This window comes from Sus scrofa, chromosome 12 (assembly GCF_000003025.6).
Source record: "Sus scrofa isolate TJ Tabasco breed Duroc chromosome 12, Sscrofa11.1, whole genome shotgun sequence".
NCBI lineage: Eukaryota > Metazoa > Chordata > Mammalia > Artiodactyla > Suidae > Sus > Sus scrofa.
In genome coordinates, this window is record NC_010454.4 from 1,480,963 (window position 1) to 1,504,675 (window position 23,713).

Below are 23,713 nucleotides of genomic sequence, written 5' to 3' on the forward strand. Positions count from 1 at the left end.
TTAAAATCCTGCTCCTCTCCAGAAGGCGTGACGTGGCCCTTTCCCTCCTGCCCTCCACTGCTCTTCCGGATGGGGGCCACAAGGGGCGAGCTCTTGTGCTCCAGACCCTGCAAGACATGGCGCAGGACGCCAGCTCCACAGGGAGGATCAGCTGGCTGTAGGGACAGGTGCGCCCCATAGACCCCGTCCCCACCCCCCCGTGTGCGTCCATCCAAGCCCCGCCCCTGCAGGCGCCGAGGTCCGCCTTTCATTGGTGAGCGCCCTGCCCCGAGCTCCGCCCCTCGTCGTCACTTCCGGGCGGAGGAGCTCGCGGAAGGCGGAAGTGTGCGTGCCCAGGCGGCCGCCGAGCAGCACCGGAGTGTTTCTCGCCGGCTCCCCGCGGCTTTTCCCGGTCTGGGCTCGGGGACGCTGCGGTGGCCCGCGGGAGCCAGCGGGGGACGAAGCTATGAGGCGGCCGCGGGGCCTGGCGGGGCCTGGAGGGTGACTGCTCCCGCCGCCTTCCCGCGAGACCGCCTCCTCCAGGCGGCGTCCCCCTCGGGGTCTCGCGCCCCACCGTCCTGCCGGCGCCTTGGACCCGGGGCTCCGGGGCCCCAGGCCTCGCGCCATGACCGCGGCCGCGGCCTCCAACTGGGGGCTTATCACGAACATAGTGAACAGCATAGTAGGGGTCAGTGTCCTCACCATGCCCTTCTGCTTCAAACAGGTGAGTCGAGCGGGCGGTGGTCGCCGCCCCGGCCGCCCCGGGCTCAGCCCGTCACGGGAGCCGGCGCGGCGGGAGGAGGGACCCGGCAGCCCACCCGCCCCGGCGCCGCCGCGGAAGCCGAGGGAAAGCCCCCCGCGAACAGCTTGCGCACCGTTGGTAACTTCAGACCGAGGTGCAGCGTGTAGCGAGGCGATCTTGAAAACTGGAGAGTGACCGCGGGACTCCGTGTTCGCGTCCTTTCCTGGCGTTTCTTGCAACTCTGATCCCACCGCACTCCTTTCCGGGAGCGCACAGGTCAACCCCGGCCTTGGAACTAGATTGGGGTGTGGGTTCTGAGGGGGTTGCTAAATTCACCAGATTGGACACGTCAGAGCTTTGTGTTTCGCTGTGGGCAAACCTTACCTTAACGGAAAACGTCGGAAGTATTAAAAAATTGGTGTCATTCCGACGTTAAATACTGCAGGAGAGAAACTCAGCCTTTTTTGAGGTGTGGGTTTATTTGGCTTCTGTTTAATCCACAAATAAAGAGGCTTTTGGTCCTTTAGAAGAGGGAGGTTGACAGAGTTATCAAATTGGGCAACTTCTTAACTAAAAACGAACTTCTCCGCTTCCTGTGTGCCACACTGGAGGTGCCGCTCCCCCGGCCGCCTGGGGCAGGAGCTGGCCACGAGGGAGAGCGGCTTTCTTGAGGCTGGAGGAGGACCAGTGGGACACCAGGGGAGGACAGGTGGCCAGCAGGCCCTCAAAGACCAGCCTTACGTGGAAAAATGCGCATAAGATGATATTTTGGCCTTGACGTGGGCTCCAGTTGCTTCATCTTAGATTCAGGTTTTGCATTTTTCATATTTAGGATGCTTTGCTGTAAATAGCAAGCAGAAGAAAATGCGTTTCGGTTCCCGTGTGAGCGGTTGCTCTGACTTGCTTGGTGACCGTGTTGCTGGGGGGATGGAGACGGCGGGCTGACGTGGAAGGCCATGCTGGCGGCTTCTGGAACCTCCAAGGCAACATCTGTGTCTTGGCATGGGAGTCGCAGTGTGGGCCGGCCCCCTCTGGGTGTTCCTGGAGGGACTACGTATCCCAGCGCGCACTGCGACGCGCCTGGCACAGAACTGCCTCCTGGGATGTGTAGTTGGCTTGTCCTGCGCCTGTACCTGTACCGCCATCCTTCACGCCTGTCTGCCACGTGCCACCGCGGCAGGGCTCTGGGGGTTCAGATTTGAGTGTCTGCCGTGGGCTGGGCACGAGCCTGCTGCTGAGCCCGCTGCCGGAGCGTTTAAGCACGGGCCCGGCTGACTTGCTGGGTGGGGGGGGGGAGCTTAGAGGTGGGGGCTGGAGACCTGGCAGGGGTTTGCCTCGCCCTGAGGGCCTGGCCGAATTAGGAGCTGCTCTCAGTTGGACTCAGCATCTTCTCCGCAGGAAGCCCCTCGGCCAGAACACGGTGTGAGGCCAGTGGGCAGTTTGGGGATGTGTGTTTTTCATCTGGCAGCCAGGTCATTAAAAAAAAAACTTGGGGTTCGTGTTGTGTTGTTTTTTGGTTTATTTGGTTGGTTGTAGCAATTTGAGTACTTGTCCAAAAGAATTAACATTTTACTGAAGCGTGTGTAACATGCATCCAGAAAAGCGAGTGCACTTTGGGTACACTCTGGATGACTTTTCATAAAGTAGTTAACGAAAACAGATAGCCAGCCCCGAGATTAAGGAGCACACACAGCGAGCACCCCCCACCCTGCCTCCCCACTGAAGGTCCCCCTGCCACCTCCAGCGCCACCGTCAGCGTTGCCGGGTGCGACCATCCCGTGAGTAGGTTGTGTCCTAGATGCGCTTCGGGGTCTGGCAAGCGCTCCTCCACGTGTTTGTTCTTTAACTTTTGTGGACAGGACGGTGCGGCCTGTTTGGAGCCTGTGCACAGGCTTTGGCGCTGGGGAGGCGTCCCGCAGGCTGCCGACCTGCGCCCGGGCGGCCGGGTCGCGGGCTGTGTGCGCCTTGCGCTCTGGCACATGCTAGGAGGAGAGTTGGTTGTCTCTTCAGCTTTTGGATCGCAGATAAACCTGCTGTAAACATTGGCGTACAGGCTTGTGCAGGAACACATGTTTTCATTTCTTTTGGATAAACACCTAGGAGTGCAATTGCTGGTCAGATGGTGAGTGTCTGCTTAACTTACAAGAAAGGCGTAAATGTCACTTTTAATCTCTTCCTTCCAGAATGTGTTTATCGCTCAGAGCTGTTGATCCACGTGGCTGGAAGGTGGTTCGCTGGAGGGGGTCTGCAGGGAGCTGGGGAGACTGGCAGCCCCTCGATTCCCTGAGACTCTGGGAGGGGCCGGGGAGGAAGCGGTGTCCCAGGTGCTCTCTCTGGCTCACGCACAGGCCTGGTGTCCCTGGACAGCGCGTGTAGCTGCCAGGCCCAGGAAGCTGTAGGCGCGGGAATGAACCAGAGCTGAGCTGAGGCCGCACCTGCCGGTCCGTGCGTCAGGTGGGGACTCCGGCGGTTTTTCTCTGATGACGTCTCTTTTTCTTCCAACCCTCCAGTGCGGCATCGTCCTGGGCGCCCTGCTCCTGGTCTTCTGCTCTTGGATGACGCACCAGTCCTGCATGTTCCTGGTGAAAGCCGCCAGCCTGAGCAAACGGAGGACCTACGCCGGCCTGGGTGAGGACCTCGCCTCCCGGGGGCCGGGGGCTGGACCCTTCTCTGCCCTGCTGAAGAAGGGCTGCGATGGGCCCTGGGGCCCTGGGGCGCATCCCTTTCTTTTCTTTTCTTCCACTTCATTCTTAAAGGGTTCCTTGAACAGCAATGCCTTTTCGTAGTTTGAAATTTAATGCAATTTTTCAAAAAACCATTAATGTGAACACGGGCTTCAGCATTGAGGGATGCTCGTCTTCCCGGCTCCCGCTTAATAAGCACATGCCCACCCAGAGCCCCCTCGTCGTTCAGGCGGCCCCGGCAGCCTCTGCGCCCCTGTGGACCTGGGTCTCGTCTGCCCTCCCACGTCCGGGGGTCTTGCTTCATGAGCCACTCTGTCTGCAGGAGGGTTAGGGTGGCCGGGGGCGAGTCCCCGGTGTCCTGGTGTCTCGAGGCTGCCGGCTACGGTTTTGTTTCCTTCCGTTCTTCTGTCCTCCTTTGGTCTCAGCTGAGGCAGACAGGCTGCTCTCTGCTTCCCTTCGGTTCGGAGCGGTTCCTGGCAGCTCAGCTCTGAGCGCAGGGTCCCTCCCGCCCCGGCCCCGCGGGCCCTGTGTGCAGGCTGCTTTGTCTCCACCGCCTTGGAGCTTCCCGCGCTGCCCTCTGTTCTGGGGACACGTGTCGTGGGTCGTGACATACCAGTACCATGTTCTCGGGCGCGGGCCCTGTGTGCATCTGGGGAAGGTTCCCGTCCTCCGGCTGAAGCCCCGCCCGCCCCCCCCAGCTCAGGTGGGACCGGGCTGCTGGGGCCGCTCGCGGAGGGCCTGGCTCGGCCCCCAGCCCGAGGCTCTCACGGTGGCGAGGAGGCGGCATGAGGAAGTGGCGTGCCTAGTTCCAGGGGCCAAAGAAAACGCAAGCGTCTGCGGGCCCCACGCGTGGGCTTTTGGCAGCGCGACCTCGCTTTCCTTCCAGCCTGCCTGCTCTGCATCGCACCGAGCCGCTGGCGTTGCTTCTGACCTCGGCCGAAGGGGCGCTTCCCCGTCTCTGTTCCGACGAGCACGGTGCTGTCAGACTCTGTCGTCGGAGTCACTTGGGGGGTGAAATGTACCAGCCCCCCGCCGCCCACCCCGGGAGACCAGACTCTGCCTGGGTGACGTGTGCAGCGGGGCTGCGTCTCCAGGGCGACCCTTTCGCCCGCTGAGCGTCTCTGTGCAGCGGGGTTCCTGCAGCCGACGTCGAAGGGCTCGGCAGTGTCCTCAAGGAGGACGAGTGACCCCGGGCTGGAGAGCCGGGCTCTTGACCGCTGTCTGCCTGATTATGCCTGGAAAGTCCCTGGAAGGCGCACTGGTTGGTTGGGGGTGAAAGATTGAGGGGCACTGCCCATGGCCACCCTCCTGCAGGGCTGGCTGGGGCGCCTCCCTGGAACTGCTCGCAGTGACTGCAGCCCGCTTCTCACTGCCAGAAGCAAAGAAGATCCGAAACCACCAGTGGTCCCTGGTTGGGCCTTTGGGACCAAATGAGATGGCTCAGCTGTGGGAACTCCCACAGTCCCCCAGGCCCAGTCAGCAGCCCTCGGGCCCCTCGTCCTGGCTCGGTCTTGGCACCATCTCTGAGCTGGAGAGACCCCACTGCTTGGAAAGGAGCCCAAGACAGGAAGAGAGGAGAATCGCGGGCAGCCCTCCCTCTCCTCCTGGGCCACGTCCCCCTGCTCGTGGGCCTCTCTCCCTTCTCCGTCTTCTCCTGGCCAGGAGCTTGCCCTGCGGCCGGGGAGGGGGCCCAGGAGGAGAGCACAGGGCCTCTGTCAGCCGAGCCCTCAACACACGTGGTCTGCTGGGTCAAGGAGCAGGACCGAGGGCCTCTGTCCAGCCCTGGGGACGGTGCGGGGGGAGCTGCAGAAATTCCTGGCATGGCAGGTGTAGCTTGAACACATAGCCTCTTTAAACTGCTTGTGCTCCGAGGAGAGGGTGGCGGTTTTCTCTGATCTGCCGCCCAGCCGTGTGTTTGTGTTTGCGGCAGCTTCTCGGTGTAGTTCGTCCCTGGAGGAGGCCACAGCGCTGTGCCCTCTGCCCTGGCCATGTGTAGGCATCGCTGGAGGATGGACTGTGCTCCTCCGGGAATCCCAGCCCTGGTGGAGTTTTTGCTGTTGCTTCATATGTGTGTTTCAGGGTGTTTGGTTTGTTGCTTTGGGGCTGGTTGTGTGATTCGATTCCCTTTACCTGCTGCTCCCTTGCCCGGCTTGACCTGCTCTCGTGTGACTTTCCCAGCCCCTGTTTCAGAAGATGCACAGCTGTGCCAGAGAGTCGTCTACCCCTCGAAGTCGCGGCGCCGGCCAGGCCACTGTGACCCGGGCCCTGCCTGCCGAGAGTGTGGCCGGCCCTCGCCGCAGAGCTTCCATTGTGCGGGCTGCTTCAGCTCCGCATTGGTGGTCCCGTCACCCGCCCGCCCAGGTTTCTGTGGCCCTGGCCAGCCTGCCGCCCACTCGTGGGCCCGCCCCAGCCTGCCTGTCCGCGGTTGTGTGACCTGCGCCTGTGCCTTGAGAAATGTGGGTCGTAAACCCAGGCTTGCTGGCACCTGGGGCTCCCCAGCCTCCACACTCAGCTGCCTTTGGAGAAGGAAGGGGGGACGGCTGGGCCGCAGCCACATCGGCCATTGGCTCTTGTGGCTTAGATGTCCCTGAAATGCGAGGGGCATTCAGTAGTTTGCAAACCAGGGGGCCAGAGGGACTCCCCCACACAGTGGCCCCGTGCAGGCCGCTGTCCCTGCTTTGGGCAGTGCCCTGCCGCTTCCTGAGTGGTTTGGAAGCATTTTCAGACTTATCCACGTCCGGTGGCCAGCATGTTCCCGCCCTCCAGCTCCCTGCCCAGCCCTGGCGCTGTGGGAGGAGGGGAGGCCTCGTCCTGCTGGACCATGGGGTGGGCCGCAGGGGTGCTGGGCCGCTGCTGGGTGTAGACGTGTCCTCCGCTAGAAGCAGCCCCTGTCAGGAAGGCAGGGCCCAGGGGCGCCTCCCCACCGGGTAGGCTCTGTTCGCAGGGGATGAGGGCACAGGCCCGAGAGCACCTGCCCCGTCCCCTCCCAGGCACCACGTGTGACGCCAGCATGAAAGCCCGTAGCCAGGGCCCGTTGGTGTGGCTGCCAGGCCTGGATGCGCTGGCATCCCGCTGGCCTGGAGGGCAGCCTCTGCTTTGCTCGGCGGTGGCTTTCCTTTCCTTTCCTCTCTTCTCCTCTCCTTTCCTCTTTCGTGTGTGTGTGTGTGTGTGTGTGTGTGTGTGTGTGCGTGCGCATGAAAAACCAACTACCTGGTTTTTCCCTGGCGGGGTCCTTGTTTTCTGAGGTTTGTGCTTGTGGAAGGTGGATCTGAGAAAAGCACAGTCCCTCACACCCGTGGACCCGCACCCCGCCGCGTTTCTGTCACCTGCCTTGTAACTCTTGTCCGTGGTGGCGTCTTCGCGGCACCATCTGACTGGGCGTTCCTTGTCTTTCTTTCGCACCAGCGCTGCACGCCTACGGAAAAGCCGGGAAGATGCTGGTGGAGACCAGGTAGGTATGGGCCTCTGCTCGGCGGGGTCCCTGTGCCTGGCCCGCGGCCAGAGGGGAGCGCAGGGATGGCGGCAGGGACCCCCGTTTCGGCTGGGGATCGGTGTATAACGTGACGCGTTACTTCCTAAGTCGTCGAAAGTTGAGTTTGTTGTGCCCTTAGAATGACTCGTGTCAAGGCTGAAGGCCTTGGTTAAGTCTTACCAAGAAAAGTGTAGGAACGCAAAGCCCTGGGACACAGTGGGGGGCTCCCCCAGCTGTACTTCACCCCTGGGTTCTGGTCCTGAAACCTGTGGGCCAGCCCCCTGCCCCGCCGCTGCCCGGAACGCTGTCGCATAAAGGTGGCATTAGACTGGAAACATCCTGTCCTCGCCTTGGGTAAAATTTTATGAGATGAAAAAAAACGGCTGGGAAATTGCACTTCTGGGCTGCCAAGTTAGGGAATTGTAGCGGGCCAAACCCCTTTCTGAAGCAGCGGATCGTTCTTCTAACGTGCCGCACACCCCGTGCGTTTTCGCAGCCCTGAGAGGACGTTGAGGTGCTCCCGTGGAGAGGAAGCTGTAGCAGCTTGTAGATGAGAGTTCAGAGTTGGTCAGATGCATCCCGAGTAGCATAGCAAACGCCGCAGAACACGCCCGAGTCCTGGAAACTGGGCGGCGTCATCCCCCGCAGCCCTTCCGCGGGTCGCTGCGTGTCGGCCGCCACCCAGCGGGGCTGGGGCGGGTCCGGGCGGCCCCGGGATGGGCTCCCCGTGCAGACGCGCCCACGCGCTTCCTCGCAGCATGATCGGGCTCATGCTGGGGACCTGCGTCGCCTTCTACGTCGTGATCGGTGACCTGGGGGCCAACTTCTTTGCGCGGCTCTTTGGCTTTCAGGTAAGACCGTGCACAGGGGCTGGTGCCGCGGAGGCCCGTGGCCGCTGGCAGGGCGGCCCGTGGCCGCTGCGAGGCCACCTCTCGGGCGGGAGCGGGGGAGTGGGGGCGGGCCTGTGCCCAGGGGCGACGCCTGGCCTCCCTCCAGGTGACAGGCACCTTCCGCGTGCTCCTGCTCTTCGCCGTGTCCCTGTGCGTCGTGCTCCCGCTCAGCCTGCAGAGGAACGTGCTGGCCTCCGTCCAGTCCTTCAGCGCCATGGCCCTCATCTTCTACACCGTGTTCATGTTCGTGGTGAGCGGCGCCGCGGGAGAGGCACGGGAGAGGGACGGGGAGCTCCCCGTTTCACAGCAAGGCCTCTTCTGGGGGGTTTGTGGCCGGGAGTCCGCCGCCAGCCTGTTGTCACCGGGGGTGAGCCGTTACTTTCGAGTGAGTGTTTGCCGCCGGCTGGACGGGGGCTGCGGCGTGGAGCTGAGGCCGCGAGCGCCCCTGCTCCCGAGCACCCCTTCCCAGGGAAGGTCAGACGGGGTCACTCCTGCGGGAGCAGAGCCTGAGCATCCGTGCTGGGCTGCCCCTAGGAGGCCATGCACAGGGCGACGTCCCCTCCTCTCCAGGCAGCCCTGCTGTCCGTGGGTTTGTCTTTGAAATCATGTCTGTGCAAGACCGCCGAGGACTTGCCAGCGTGGGGTCTCTGGTCCCTGAGGCAGCTGGGAGGGCACGGCCGGTGGGCCTCACTGCCGAGGGCCCCTGGATGGGCAGGTGTCCCCAAGTGCCACCGCAGAGGCTGGCGAACCTGGGACCGCGTGGGACCCCTGGCCCCTGCAGCTGGTGACAGGCTGTGCCGTGGGGGCCCTATGTTGCACACCCCCAGCCATGCAGGCAGCGAGGGCCTGGCCCGATGTGCCCACTGCCTGATGCTGAGCCCCCCCGCCCCCCCAGATCGTGCTCTCCTCCCTCAAGCACGGCCTCTTCGTCGGGCAGTGGCTGCGGCGGGTCAGCTACGTCCGCTGGGAGGGCGTCTTCCGCTGCATCCCCATCTTTGGCATGTCCTTTGCCTGCCAGTCGTAAGTGCCACCTATACGGGGGTGGGGGCGGGGGCTGCGGTGTGGGAGGGAGCACCGTTTCCTTTGCCGGACGGTCCAGGCCGCGTGCTGGACCGACCCCTTGGCCTCTCCCGCTCTGGCTTCGGGGCGGGGGTTAGATGTTCGCCGAGAGAGAAATCCGCTCTGTTCCCAGCACTCTCTCTCGGCGAGAGCGCCCGGCTTGCCAGGCCCCCACGGGCGGCGCTGGGGGAGGCGGGGCAGCCCCAGCCGTCTGATCACAGAGTCCCGAGCGGTTTGCCAGAATTCAGCGGTTCGCGTGAGAACAGTTAGGAGGAAATTGCACAAACACTGACTCCAGACGGCTGCTGGGCTGCTCTCGGAGGACCGTGTGCGCGCGTGCGCGCGTGTGCATGAGCTGCGTGCTCGCAGGCTCTAAATGCTGACCAGGCTGTTTCCATGATTCCAGCAGCCTTACCTTCCGCAAGGGACAGGAGTCTGTGATTCTCGCCCGGTTAGACGGGAACCCCTCCCAAGAGACTTCAGTCCGGTGGAGGGGGGATGGGAAAGGCCCCTGGGCGGGGCGCTGGCGGAGCAGCCCCCGAGGCTCCAGCGGGCATGAGCTGTGCCAGTCGTAAACTACGTGACAGATGAAATTTGTTCAGACTGCTGTGTTTACACCCACGCGAGGATCCAAATCGTCGTCCCCCCACCGTCTCTCCTGGCAGCTCCGTCTCCGCCAGACCGTGCTCCCCTCTTCCTGTTAACGTCCGCGTTACAGTCGGTGACAGTTGCACCGTTTTGCCATGTACCTAGTTACCGGCTGTCCTTTGTGTCCGCGAGTTTGTTTTTGCGGAAGGCAACCCTGCTTGGGCTTTTCAGCGGTGGCCGCTCTGCAGTCAGGCGCTTGCCCTGGGTTTGGCTCTCAGCTCGATTACAGCTTCCTAGAGCGTCGCGAGCACCCATCCCGCTGCTCACAGGGGCGAGGGGGCTGCAGATCTGCCTGCGTCCCCCTTGGGGAGCGGTGCCGAGGGGTCCAGGGCTGGGCATCTCCAGGGGAAGAAGCGGCTCTTTCACCTGCGTGTCTGCCCAGGACTGTGCGGGCACGGCCGGGCTCCTTGCCCTGTGGCCCAGGGAGGCGCCGAGAGCGCTGAGCATGTGGAGCCTGGGCTGTGCGGGGGGCACTCAGGTAAACTGAGTCACGGGGCCGCTCAGCCAGGTGGGCGGGCTGCCAGTGCCCTGCGGTGCTGGGGTGGACCACCGTGGGGTCTGGCTCCTGCCATCAGGGGTCCCTGGGGTGCCGGCAGGATTGGAGGAGGGCTTTCCACGCCTGTCTTTCCCACGCGCTGAGCACAGCACCTCCTCACGGTGTCAGCAGCTCCCGGCAGGGACTTCTGGGGCCGAGGAGAGTGCCCCTGCCTTGAGATCTGGTGTTGGGGCTCCTGGAGTGGACCTTGCTCCGGCCTGGGGGCAGGTCAGCACCTGGATGCTGGCGCTGGTTCCTCTGCAGGTCCTCTGCCTCCTCCTGGGCTGCAGGGACCTGGCGGCAGCCACCTGGTACCCTCCACCAGGCCGAGGCCGTGTCCGTGGTGACTCCTGCCTCCTGGAATGGCTGCTGGCACCGTGTGTGGGGCCAGGGACAGTGCCAGCCCGGTCACGCAGTGTGAGCAGCCTTAGTGGGTCCTCTCTGTGCTCCTTTCACTTTTTAAGGTGGTTTTGGGCTTTGGCTCTGCCGACTCTTGTGCTGTTCATTTCTGTCCCGATGCGCCCCCTCCCGGCCTCCCGCGTGGCGTGACCACTGGCCCGGGCTCCGGCTGTCCCTCACCCTTGGCACAGCGTCACCCTGCTTCCTCCCCTCAGGGCTGCACCTCTGCCAGGTGACCGGTGCCTGCCTGCCTGCCTGCCGTTGGCAGAGAGCCGGGGGACGCCTCCCTTGCACACCCAGCAGCACTGCCCTGCTGGCCCTGGGCCGTGGGACTGAGGCCGCTCCTCCCGACGCCCAGCTGGGTCCACGCCCGTTCTGAGCCCCTTGCTGAGGCGCTGGGATGGGCAGGCGGCCCGGCTTGTTTGTTTAACTTTCATTCTTTTGACAGCCATGCTCTGAACCGCTTCCTGCCTCCCCTGTAAACACGGGCTGCTTCAGCCCAGCCCGGCCCCCGGAGCGGGTACACTCCTGCTGCGGTGGAACAAGCGGCCTTTCATCCGCTGGCACTTGTGAAGCGTTCACAGGGAGCGCGGCGGAGGGCGCCGAGCGCCGTCTCTGGCACGGCCAGGGCTCGGCCCGGCTCTGCGTGGCCAGTGGGGTGGGGAGGCGGGTGTCCGGGGACCTGGCGAGGCGTGTCCTCTGGATCAGCTCCCCGAAGGCGCTGGGTCTTCTGCAGCCAGGTCCTGCCCACCTACGACAGCCTGGACGAGCCGTCGGTGAAAACCATGAGCTCCATCTTCGCCTCCTCCCTCAACGTGGTCACCACCTTCTACGTCACGGTAGGAGCCCTTTCGTGCCCTCCTCGCCCCCGGCCCGGCTCCTCCTCCCCGAGCCCCCGCGTGGCCCCTGGGCCTGCGAACCGTTCGGAGGCGGTGGCGTCCCGGGCCTGCGCTGACCCGCCGGGAGGGTGGAGAGGGGCCCGGGGCCACAGCCCACAGGGGTGCCCCCTCCGGTCTCATTCTCCGTGGGTGGTTTTCCCACGTCGCACGTAGAGCTGCGACGTCGGGCTCGTCTGAACCTGGTTGTTCCCCACTCTGTTGGCTGGTGCAGTTGGGCCGCCGGGCCTCTGCGCGAGGGCAGCACAGCGTACCCATGGCCCCCCGGGTTGGGTTTCCAGCCAGATCAGGACCAGCCCCCTGGCGAGGTGCGTGGGGCATCCCGCCCCCGCCGCCACCACTGCCGTCCCCCCGCAGGTGGGCTTCTTTGGCTACGTGAGCTTCACCGAGGCCACCGAGGGCAACGTGCTCACGCACTTCCCGTCCAACCTGGTGACGGAGATGATCCGCGTGGGCTTCGTGATGTCCGTGGCCGTGGGCTTCCCCATGATGATCCTGCCCTGCAGACAGGCCTTGAACACGCTGCTTTTCGAGCAGCAGGTAAGGCACGCGCCCTGGTCTCAGGCGCGCTCTGCTCTGGCTTCGCTGCTTCCCCGTCTTCCCAAGCAGTAGTCGGCCGAGCTTTTTGCTTTTCTCTGGTCTTTTTAGAGCCATGCCTGCGACCTGTGGAGGTTCCCAGGCTCGGGGTTGAATCGCAGCCACAGCCATGCGGGATCCTTAACCCACTGAGCGAGGCCGGGGACTGAATCTGCGTCCTCATGGTTCCTAGTCAGAGTCGTTTGGCTGAGCCCCGACAGGAACTCCTCTGCGGCACTTTGAAAAGCCTCTCGTGGCGTTGGTCTAGAAGGAAGGCGGGAGGGCTTGCCGCCACGTCTTAGCGCGAAGCAGCAGTTCGCACTGGTGGCTGCTCTGGGCGCGGCCTGTGGCTTCCTCAGTTCTGGTCGCAGGTTCACGTCTGCGGACCCGCCTCCTCCCGGGCGGACCCGCCTGGCTGTTGGTGGAGCCCTTTAAGGAAAGGACTCGCCTCACAGAAGAGTGGAGAGGAAATTGGGCGTTTCAGAACCTTTTTATTTTTTTGGCTTTGAGGGCCGCACCCGTGGCATAGGGAGGTTCCCAGGCTAGGGGTCGAAGCAGCACTGCAGCTGCCGGCCTCCACCACAGCCACAGCCACGCCAGATCCGAGCTGCATGTGCAGCTGCACCTGCGACCTCCGCCACAGCTCATGGCAACACTGGATCCTTAACCCACTGAGCGAGGCCAGAGGTCGAACCAGCGTCCTCGTGGTTCCTGGTCGGATTCATTTCGTTTCCGCGGCGCCATGATGGGGACTCCAAGCCCTCTTGTTTTTATTTTCCTTCCTGCAGCAAAAAGACGGAACCTTCGCTGCTGGGGGCTACATGCCGCCCCTGCGGTTCAAGGCCCTCACCCTCTCAGTTGTGTTCGGAACTGCGGTCGGTGGAGTCCTGATTCCAGACGGTACGTGGGCTGCCCCGGCCTGGCCTCCTGCCGCCCTTTCCCGCCCCCGGCCTGCGGCTGCCCGGCCCCGCCCGGGTCTCAGCCGTCTCCTGGGACGTCCAGAGCCTCGCTGCCGCCATCCTCTCTGGCCTGAAAACGTCTCCAGACTCCCAGGGCTTTTTCCTTTGAGGCCCCGGGAGAGGCTCGGGAGCAGTTGCCGGCTCGAGGGCCGCAGGCTCGGGTGGGGACACAGGCCCGGTGCGGGGTGAGGCCTTACCAGGCGGCTCCTGGCCCCTCGCCGTCCTCCGTCGCACCGGTCGCTTGGACCCCCTGGGTCCCTGCTCCCCGCGGCTGTCCCAGGGGGCCTGGAGGTGCCTGGGTGCGGCGGCCCCAGGCCCCGCTCGCAGGAAGCTCACGGCCCCGCCGCTCTGGTCCGCAGTGGAGACGGTGCTGGGCCTCACGGGCGCCACGATGGGAAGCCTCATCTGCTTCATCTGCCCGGCTCTCATCTACAAGAAGATCCACAAGAACGCGCTGCCCTCCCAGGTGCGTCCGCGCCGCGCTCGGCCCCTCGGGGAGAGGAGGCCGTGGTCGCTCTCTCTCAGCGCCGAGGAGGTGGCCCGTGGGGCTGGGGAGGTGGGAGTGAGCCGGGGGAGCAGCCGGCGGCCCGGGGCCGCCGAGCCCCGCACCTGCGCGTCCAGCCCTGAAGCGCTTCTCCCTGCGGTCCTTACGGCGACCGGTCTCCGCCCGGCCTCGACTCCATCCTCCCGAGGTCGCCCCCCGCCCCCGTCTCACTCGGGGCTGCCTTGTGGGCCTCACCTCTCCCGTCCTCCCCCGTTAGAGCAAAACCAGCAGCTCGTCCGCGTTTGAGAAGGTGTCTGCAGGATCTGGGGACGGGGTCCCTGTGTCGAAGCGGGGGGCCTTCTCCCCGGAGCCGGCGGGCAGGTTGGCGCCGTGGCCCCGCAGCCCAGCTCGGCCTCGCCCCTCCGTCCACCCGCGGGTGGTGGCGTCTCTCCTTCGGTGCACGGGCTGTGCTCTCGGTTGTCGGGCGTTTTCTGAGGTTCCGGGGACAGGTTAGGAGTCTGGGGTGCACACGGCAAAGCGCGTTGCTCGCACGTGCGGCTCCGTCGTGTTTGCGAAGTGAGCGGAGCCAGGGCCGGGCTGGAACATCCCAGCGCCTGCCCCCGGCCCTGGCGCCCCGCCGTCTCTCCTCCACGAGGGTTGCTGCTTGGTGTCTTGTGACGTTTTGGAGTAAGTTTGTCTGCCTTTCACGTCGGCATAAACGGAGGCCCACGGTTAGTGCAGGCGGGCGGGTGGGTGGGCGTCTGGCCTCCTTACTCGGCGTCACGCCCGAGATCCCCGCGTCGCTGCCGCTGTCGCTGCCGGGGGCCCTGCCCTGGGACACCCCGCCCTGTGAACTGCCGTCGCCGGAGCCCCGCGGCTGCCCGGGCTGCCTGCCGCTGCACCGGGTGCCTGCACTTTTGTCGGAGGTTCACTTCGGTGCGGACGTGGTGGCCCGGGGGTTACGTCTGTCTGGTGTCAGTGCACTTGGCCAGACTCTCTCTGGCTTTGCAGAGTGGTCCTCAGGCTCCATCTCGGAGCGCCGGGGGCTGTGGCGTCTCTCGTCCGGGTTTCAGCTTCTGGCCTTTCCGACGGATGCTCAGCGGAACCTCCTTTGGGTTTTAATCCGCAGCCCCCACGCGACTAACGATGCGGAACACGCTTTCACACACTCAGTAGCCCCGTGGCTGTCGTCTTTGCAGATACCTTTCAGTTTTTGCCCTTTTTTTTTTTTTTTTTTTGCTTTTTAGGGCCATACCTGCGTCATGTGGAGACGCCCAGGCTAGGGGTCAAATCGGAGCTACAGCTGCCGGCCTACGCCACAGTCACAGCTGCAGCAGCATCGGATCCGAGCCGCATCTTCAACCTGTTCCACAGCCCACGGCAACGCCAGATCCTCAACTCTCTGAGCGAGGCCAGAGGTTGAACCCGCAGCCTCATCGATACTAGTTGGAGTCCTTTCTGCGGTGCCACAACGGGAACTCCGCCCATTTTTTAAATCCATCGTGTTATTTGCTTTTGTCTTACCGATTTATGGAGGGTTTTTTTGTTTTTTTGCCATGCCTGCAGCATGCGTAAGTTCCCGAGCCAGTTATTGAAGCCATACCACAGCAGGATCCCAAACTGCGGCAGTAGCAACCCTGGATCCTTAAGCCCCTGCACCACAGGAGGACTCCTTGTTGAGGTTTTTTTAAAAACTGTATAAGACTTTTTTCAAGGAGTTCCCACTGTGGCTCAGCGGTAACAAACCCAACTAGTGTCCATGAGGACACAGGTTCGATCCCTGGCCTCGCTCAGTGGGTTAAGGCTCTGGCGTTGCTGTGAGCTGTGGTGTAGGTCGAAGACGTGGCTCAGAACCGGCATGGGTGTGGCTGTGGTGGAGGCCGGCAGCCGCAGCTCTGATTCGACCCCTGGCTTGGGAACTTCCATATGCTGCAGGTGCAGCCCTACGGAGACCAAAAGAAAAAGACTTTTTTCAGAAATATATAGTACAAATGTTTTTTTTTCACTCTTGGCTGCTTTTTCACTTTCTTAACAATACCTTTTGATCAACAGGTGTTTGTGGTTTTTTAAACGTGGTTCGGCTTTTGAGTCTTTTTTTTGCAGTGTGCTTTTTATGCACCATGTAAGAAAATGTTGCTCCTTGAGGGTCTTTAGTCAGTCTCGTCCGTCCCTTTGTAGAAGCCTCTTTAGTTTCACTCTCTCGTTTAGATCTGGGCCCCGTCTGGGATGCTTGGTGTGGGGCAGGGATCAGGGTTTGTGTCCCTGTGGCTCTCCAGCTCAGCAGCACCCTCCTCGTCCCAGCGTGGCCATGGCCCGTGGTCGTTGGTGTCCCGCGCATGTGCGAGGCTGGGCACCCTGCCCCGGTCTGTAGGTGTCTCCGGCAGCACGGCTTCCCCGTGTGGTTGCTGAGGCCTGGTGGTGCGTCTCGAGGCCAGCGCCGTGGTCTCCTCAGGACGGACTCGCCTGTCGGCTCTTGGCATCTCCAGCTCAGCCTTGGAACTGGCTTCTCAGCTTCCCCCAGACCAGGCTGCTGGCCTTCGGCCGGGGCTGCATCCCGCTGTAGATCGCAGACGTGGCCTTATTCCATTCGCAGCCTTTCCCCTAATTTCCTTCCTACCTCTTCTTTCACCAGCGGCTGCTTTAGATTTCCAAACCTTGGGGGGTTTTCGAGTGATGCGTTTTACTGATTGGACAAAACGGGCTGAAGGACTTGAGCCTGACGCTCCCTGGCACTGGCTTTGCCGCCCAGCCTGTGCCCACAGCTGTCGAGTGGGCCGCCTGGTCTGCAGTTGTCAGACGAGTTAGATCGAGTTGCTGGCTGATTTGAGTATATTCTGTTTTATCTCACTGGGCCACAACCACGGCACATGGACGTTCTGGGCCAGGGATCTAACACACGTTGCAGCCGTGGCAGTGCCCGATCGTTAACCGCTGTGCCACAAGCGGACTTCCTGATTTTTGGGTTTTCCGCATTTTGACTGATTTTTTTAATCTTCCTGTGTATCAGTCATGAGAAAGGTGTGACAGTTCCCACTGTAATTATAGGTTTGTCCGTTTGCCCTTCCGTTCTGTCAGTGTTTGCTTTTTGTCCTTGAGCTGTGTTGTTAGGAGCATGCAGTTCTAAGGCGATTTTCTGTGATTAAAAGGACCCTTCTTCAGAGTTCCCTCCTGGCACAGTGGATTAAGGAGGAGGGTCCCTGCTGTGGCATGGGTTCGATACCTGGCCCAGGACCTTCCACATGCCACAGGTGCAGCCAGAATAAATAAGTAAAAAAGTAAATAAACAAGATGCTCACTTCCTGTGAAAGTGTCTCTTCCATCTTTTGCGATGCTTCCCTCCTTAGAGTCGGCCGTGTCTGACGTGGTCTCGCTAACCCGCCGCGTTGGCTGTGTTTGGGGTTTGTGTCCCCACAGGGTTTTTGTCATCCTTTCTCTTTCGAGCTCTCTCTGTCTTTATATATATATATATTTTTTTTTGTTTTGTTTTTTTGTTTTTCATCTTTTTGCTATTTCTTGGGCCGCTCCCGCGGCACATGGAGCTTCCCAGGCTAGGGGTCTAATTGGAGCTGCAGCCACCGGCCTCCGCCACAGCCACAGCCACGCCAGATCCGAGCCGCATCTGCAACCTACACCACAGCTCACGGCAACGCTGGATCCTTCACCCACGGAGCAAGGCCAGGGATTGAACTCGTGTTCTTATGGTTCCCAGTCAGATTCGTTAACCACTGCGCCACGACGGGGAGCTCCCTAAGGTGTGTCTTAAGTAGGAGCAGAGAGTTGGCTTTTGTTTTGATTTAGTCTGTTAGCAGGGGTGTTTCAGAGTATTTACAGGTAATGAAATTATTGATTGGGGGATTAAAGCTTCCATCTTTTTGTTTTTTATTTGTCTCGTTTTTTTCTGTTTTCTGTTTCTTTCTTACCACCTTTTGGATAAATCAAGCGCTTTAAGTATTCATTGTCTATTCTTAGCTGGTTTATACATTTCTGTTCTACTAGTGGTTAAATAAGACAGTTTGATATGAATCCTTGGCTCCCTAGGCTTGACTATAAATTAGTCTTTTTGCTTTTGTTTTTAACCATGTCCCAGATGAGGCAAGTATCTAGTGATATTTTAACTTCATTTACTCCCCTCTGGCCTCTGGTGCTGTTGCTTTTGTGTATTTTAATTTTACGTGTATTTTATTTATTTATTTATTGTTTTTATGGCCACACCTGTGGCAGATGGAAGTTCCCAGGCTGGGGGTCGAATTGGAGCTACAGCTGCCAGCCTACACCACAGCCACAGCCACGCCAGAGCCTTAACCCACCGAGCAGGGCCAGGGATCGAATCCGCATCCTCACGGATACTGGTTGGGCTCATTACCGCTGAGCCACAAGGGGAGCTCCATAGTTTTGTCTACATTAACCACCGCACGACGTCACTCTCACGGTTCAGTTGAGTGGTGTTTGCCGACGTGGCCCTTTGCACCCTCTGGTTCTCTGTGCCCCTGGCCTGCTTGGTGCCTTGGGGGTGTGAGCAGTTGTAAAGGCTCTGGGTGACATGTCCCCTGTCCAGCAGCCAGAGGGCGGGCAGAAGGCCTGTGTCCACGAGCGGCCAGTCTCTTTCACTCCCAGGGGGTAGCCCTCCCTGGATCTCCACGAAATGTGACTGCCCACGGATCACTCAAGGCTCTGCTTAGCGTTCATCCTCTTGGCACCTGCTCTCGGCCTGTCTCCACGCAGCTGGTGGCTGGCACGTGCCCCGCGGGAGAGCTGTGCCGGGAACGTGGCTGCGTCCTCTGAGGTCTGCTCTTCCCCAGGGTCGTAGCGCCCCCGGTTCTGGCTGCCGGGGGGCCGCACCCCTGACGCCTCTGCGTCTGCAGGCTCCAGGCCGCTGCTCTGCTGTCCGTGTCGGCACTGCTGACCGGGAGGCCCTTTGGTGCTTGGGTCGGTCCTCTGGGGTCTCACCCCTCAGGTTGCAACTGCTGAGGTCACTCACCAGTGTCTTCAGTGGGGGGTTTTGGTGAGTGTGGGGGCCTCGTTATAATAGGAGACTAGCCCCTTGCCTGCCAGGTTGCAAGTGTCGCTTTCTCCCAGTTGGTCAAGTCCCAGTGTTTAGTCCATCAGACTCTTTTTGGGGAGAAAAAAGTTGTCCTTTGAAGGACCGCTCCTTCCCGTCTCCCCCGCAGACCAGGCCCCTTGGCGGCTCTTGGCCGTGGTGCGAGGCCCTTGCCCCCCTCTGCCTCTCCTGGCCGTGTGGGGAGGCTCTAGGTGCCCACACTGGTTTTTTTGCCCGCTGACCGCCAGCGTCTCCTGGGCGTTTCAGCCCCCTCTAGCTGCGTGCCTCTCCTCTGCGCCGTCTCCCCGACTCGGCCGGGCCAGCCTCCAGGGCCCACCTGTCCAGTGTGGCGCTGGCTTTGGCTTCATGCGTAGAAATGACTCACGCACTCGTACGTCCCCACGTGTCTGTAGACGGGGACACGTGGGATCTCGCTAAAGAAGCCTCTCTTGTGCGTGTTTTACTGTGGGCTTTTATTTTATTTCTTTATTTTATTTTTTGTCTTTTTGCCTTTTCTGGGGCTGCTCCCGCGGCATATGGAGGTTCCCAGGCTAGGGGTCTAATCGGAGCCGTAGCTGCCGGCCTACACCACAGTCACAGCAACGTGGGATCCGAGCCATGTCTGCAACCTACACCACAGCTCACGCCAATGCCAGATCCTTAACCCACTGAGCAAGGGCAGGGATCGAACCCGCAACCTCATGGTTCCTCATCGGATTCGCTAACCACTGCGCCGCAATGGGAACTTTACCATCCGCCGAGGCGTTGCTTCCTCTGACCCGGTGTCCTGAGGGGGCACTGCGCGACAGGCCTCGAGCGACTGTCTCACCCGGGCCGAGCGTTTGGGCGCGTGCTGCTGCCGTTTTACCTCCGAACACGGAGCTTTTGTGTTTTGGGGAAGATGCCAAGGGGCACCTGCCTGGCATGCGTCCCTCCTGCCCGGGTGCCCCACTGTGATTCCCACGGGAGGCAGAGCCACCGAGCGCTCCGGCCCAGAGATGCCTGGTCCTGGTTCTGGGGCCTGGGAAGGAGCCGGGGAGCGGGGGGCGGCCTCGTCTGTGTGGGAGGAGGCACGAAAGTCCCGAGAGCCGTCCTCCGGGGCTGAGCAGGAACCGTGAGTGCCCACCTGGCCCTCGGAGCATCGGGAAGAAACTTTGCCTGCTGGCAGCAGCCTGTGCTTTTACCTTCAACCCCCAGACCGCAAGGCTCTTCCTGGCTGGGGTGGAGGAACTGCCACCCGGAATTGGCCGCGGGACTGCTTGGCACCCGCAAAGGCCCGGGCAGCGGGGAGCCCTGAGTTCGAGCTTCCCCTGCATCCTGTGCCCCTGGAACAGGCAGTGGGGGTGCCCTGGGGATGCAGTGAAAGGAGCTGCCCTCCCAGAACGTGGCGCCCGGCCCAGGGCTGGGGTCCACGGAGCACCTGCCACCCCTGGTCACAGTGATGTGGAGACTCCTGCGGGGCTGGGTGTGGGGTCGAGGTGGGGCTTTGTTGGCCGTGTGTGTTCCGTGTGCGCAGTGGGCAGAGGCGTCCTCTCGGGGGCCCCGTGCTGCTCTCTGGCGTGGAGCTGGGGGCCCCAGCCGATCGGGAGGCGAAGGGCCCCTGCTGGAGCGCTGTCCTGGTGCTGGGGGAGGTCGGTGGTCAGTGTGGACTTGTCGGGCTGCCCTGGGGACTTGGCCAATATCCGTGCCCTTTCCAAAGCCCGGCCCACCTGGAGCTGGTGCTGCCGTGGGCCGTGTGCCCACCCTGGCTCTGGTGGACTCTCGCCTCCCAACACCTGCCTGCTTGCAGGATGTGACCTGGTCACTGTGGCAGCATCACCCTGGACCTAGGTCCGCAGTGACAGGCCTGGCCCTCCCGTGTCCTCACAGACACCTGCCTGGTTCCCCTCAAGCTGGGGTGGCTCTGGCTTCCCTGCTGGGGGGTTTTCCTGAGCCTGTGCCCTTTCTTCTCAGGAAAGGGGGGCCATTTGGGATGTGTGGCCGCTCACAGAGGCCCTGGCTGGGTCCATGAGCCGCTTGCACCCAGACGGCGGGCAGCTGGCAGTGGCCCTGCAGAGCCCGGGGTGCTCGTAAGCTGGGGTGTCGGGAGGCAGGTAGGGTCCTGGGGATGGGAGGGGCGGAGGCTGCTGCGGGGCGGGGGGCACGGGCGGGGGTCTTCACGGACGGGGGTGGGGGGGCAAGTGGGCCGTGGACGGCCGGGCCGCGGGCCGGGGCGGGTGTGTTGTGCGCGGTGCCAGGAGGACGTCGGGCTCCCCACGGGCTCTGCGTTGTGAGTTGACGGAGGTTGGCGCGTCCTTGGCCTTTTTCGGGACCTTGCTGCCGTAATAGAGTTAATATTTATCATGTGCGTGATGTGTTTCTTTGAGGCCAGGAAGCCAGGGGTTGAAATGAACCACTCAGAAGCGTGGATGAGGCGCCGCCTTTGGCTTGTCGGTCTCCCGTGGGACGTTCGGCGACGTCCCCTGTAAGATGACCCGGAAAGCGACCAGCCAGAGGTCGTCTTCTGTCCGAACCGCCGCAGGGCTGGAGGGAGGGGGTTTGCTGGCTGGTGCTCTCCTGGGCCGGCGCCTGAGCTCCCTCCCCGACGGGTGTGTTTCGGGGCGCTCACCGGTCTTGTCCTCGCGCGTCTGGGGCTGCGGGGTCCCAGCCAGGATGTGAAGTTCTTTCTGTTGTTTCTCAGCCGTCAGCTGGAGGAATAAAATTTCTTTTCTTTTCCTTTCTTTTTTTTTTCAGGGCCGCACCTGCGGCATATGGAGGTTCCCGGGATAGGGGTCGAATCGGAGCTGCAGCCACTGGCCTACGCCACAGCCACAGCCACGCCAGATCCGAGCTGCGTCTGCGACCTACACCACAGGCACAGCAACGCGGGATCCTTAACCCACTGAGCAAGGCCAGGGATTGAACCCACAGCCTCATGGTTCCTAGTCGGATTCATTTCCACTTTGCCACAATGGGAACTCCTAAAGTTTCTTTTTAAACTTTGTAAAACCACTCTGGTCACCTCTGGACACCATGAAGCTCTGCTGGAGCAGGCGTAGTGCGCTGACCTCTGAGCACGCGGCTGCAGCCGTCTGTCCGCACATCTGGGAGAAAATAGCTTGGGGTCGAGGGCAGGGGTCGGATGCGGGGTTCAGGATGCCAAGCTGTGCATCGTACAGTTTCTGACGCGGCTCAGACCCAGGGGCTCCATCTGGCAGCACCCCCCCGTGTCCCTGACTGAGGCCAGCAGCTGGGCAGGGCCGGAGGGGCCCCGGAGCGCAGGCACTGGCCAGGCCCCGAGAAGTGTCTCGGTGGGAGCAGACCCCCCGAGGCGCCTCTTGCGGGTTGGCGCCCGCCTGCGGGGTACAGGCCCTTTCCTGCGGTGCAGGTCTCTCCTCGCTAATCGTGTTGGGTCTGGGAACGTCTCACTGGGTCATTTGAACCCGTGTTTTTTAGAGTCGGCACGCTTTCCAGAAAAGGTTTGGGTTCTGGCTCCCCGGGCAGGCCGCCTTGCGGCGCCTCTCTGCGGAACCAGGGGGCCCTGCATCCCCACCCTGAGGGAGCCGGGCCGGCGGGCCGGCCGGGCTGGGTGGCGTCTGCGGCTGTGGCAGCTGAAGTGACACAGACGGCAGCGGCCCAATACCCACGGGGGCTGCGGCGAGAGCCGGACTCAGCCGACCACCCCGGGATCGGGCTGTGTCCTGAGTCCCTGAGGGTGGCGTTGCTGAGCGGCCTCGGGCCGTCGCAGGAGGGATGAGGTGGGAGCCGGGCAGCAGTGCCTCCTCCATGGTGTCTCCGTCTGTGCCTGCGGCTGCGGGCGTGCCCAGCCTAATGGGTGAGGGTGGGGGCAGGCTGTCTGAGGCCAGGCACCTGGAGGCCTGGGTTTTCTATGTGGCTCCCGGTTGGGGAGGATAAGCATGGGCTGCTCCAACTTTGGCAGCTGCCTGAGATTATCTGGCCAGAGCCCTCAAGGGGCCTGATCTCTGCAGCCCTAGGTGTGGACAGGCCTGGCCGCTGGGCTCTCCAGGAGGCCTGCCCAGTGCGCTGGGGTCTTTCCAGCCAGCAGGCCCCTCCGTGTCACACACGCCGCCTCTAGCATCCCTCAAACTCTCGGCCCCATGGCTGGGGCGGCTCCGCAGGTGTGGCCCGCGCTCGGTTACCTCGGTGGCTTGGTGAGCATCACCTGGCGGGCCGTGTGGCTGGGGCTGAGGGCCTGCAGCTCTCGGGGTCTCTGTCTCGTCCACAGGTGGTGCTCTGGGTCGGCCTGGGTGTCCTGGTGATCAGCACGCACAGCACCCTGTCCGTGAGCAAGGAGACCCCTGTGGACTTGGCCAAGGAGGCCCCCGGCGGCAAGCTCGGAGAGGCCGAGGGCGCCGTCCAGGCAGAGGCGGTGCGGCTCCCAGGTACGCACACAGGCACGCAGCTTTCTCGGGGGCATCCCAGCCGCGTCGCCCTGGGGTCATGGGGACAAAGGTGGCACTTGTGGGCTGTCTTCCCTGCCCAGCTGCCTCCGTCCTCTTTGGGTGACGAGGGGTGGGAGCTTCTGGGGCTGGCGGGCACAGCCCCTTGCGTGCAGGGCACGGATGGTGGAGGGCAGAGAGCGGGGCCGAGGCCGCGATGCCCCGTTCAGAGTGCCAGCAGGTGAGGAGACTTGCGGGGGTCGCTCGCACTTGCTCGTTGAGGTTTGAGGATGTGCATTTGGAGCCAGGTTTTCTTGGACAAAGTCACCGATGTCCCTCGGCTTTGTTTCCTGTTTGATTTTATTACTCGTCGACCCACCTGCTGACAGAGCCATCGTGCCTCGTGAGTTGCAGGCCCGGCTCTGAAGATCCCCCGTGTGGGGGGCCCCGTCACCCCCTCTGTGGCCGTGCCCTCGGGGGCAGGGTGGTTTCCGAGCGCGGCCCTCCAGGGTATGGCAGGAGAACGTCGTGGAGCCCGTGGCTTCGCCAGGCATGGGCGGGCGGGTGCGGGGAGGGCTCCCTCCGTCCACCAGCAGCGCCGAGCGGCCCGAGGCCCAGGTACTGGTGGGGAACGCTGTCTACAGGAATGTTCCTTCTGGGTTCTGGTCCCGACAGTGGCTGGGTTTTGTGTATTCACATGAGTGGTGGATGCGTGTCCGCCCACCTCCCCTGCGAGAGTGCCCTGGCCGCCTGCCTGGGGGTGAGTCCAGGCCCCTTGGGCGGTGATGGCTAAGGAGCCGCCCAGAGCCCGGTCTCCCACTGCTGTGACTGACAGGAGAAGCCGTCCCGAGGGCCGTGCAGGGAGCCAGCGTGCCGGCCTCACCCCCGTCTCAGGACGCCCCTCCCGTGCTGGCGCCCACACCAGCCTTCAGCCTGAGGACAGCCTCTCCGGGGCTCTTTCAGGGAGCGCCGA

The 23,713-nt window shown here is 62.6% G+C and overlaps 1 protein-coding gene across 1 annotated transcript in view; it reads left to right on the top strand.

Annotated features, from left to right (window-relative positions):
* The window catches only part of SLC38A10 (solute carrier family 38 member 10), a 33,255-nt gene continuing 9,824 nt past the window's right edge, over positions 283–23,713 (top strand). Inside the window, 11 exon segments of the mRNA XM_005668573.2 lie at positions 283–703; positions 3,232–3,349; positions 6,811–6,856; positions 7,635–7,728; positions 7,874–8,017; positions 8,663–8,787; positions 11,145–11,247; positions 11,662–11,844; positions 12,669–12,780; positions 13,199–13,305; positions 22,587–22,743. Coding sequence (XP_005668630.2) covers positions 605–703; positions 3,232–3,349; positions 6,811–6,856; positions 7,635–7,728; positions 7,874–8,017; positions 8,663–8,787; positions 11,145–11,247; positions 11,662–11,844; positions 12,669–12,780; positions 13,199–13,305; positions 22,587–22,743 — 1,288 coding nt within the window. The 5' untranslated portion in view covers positions 283–604.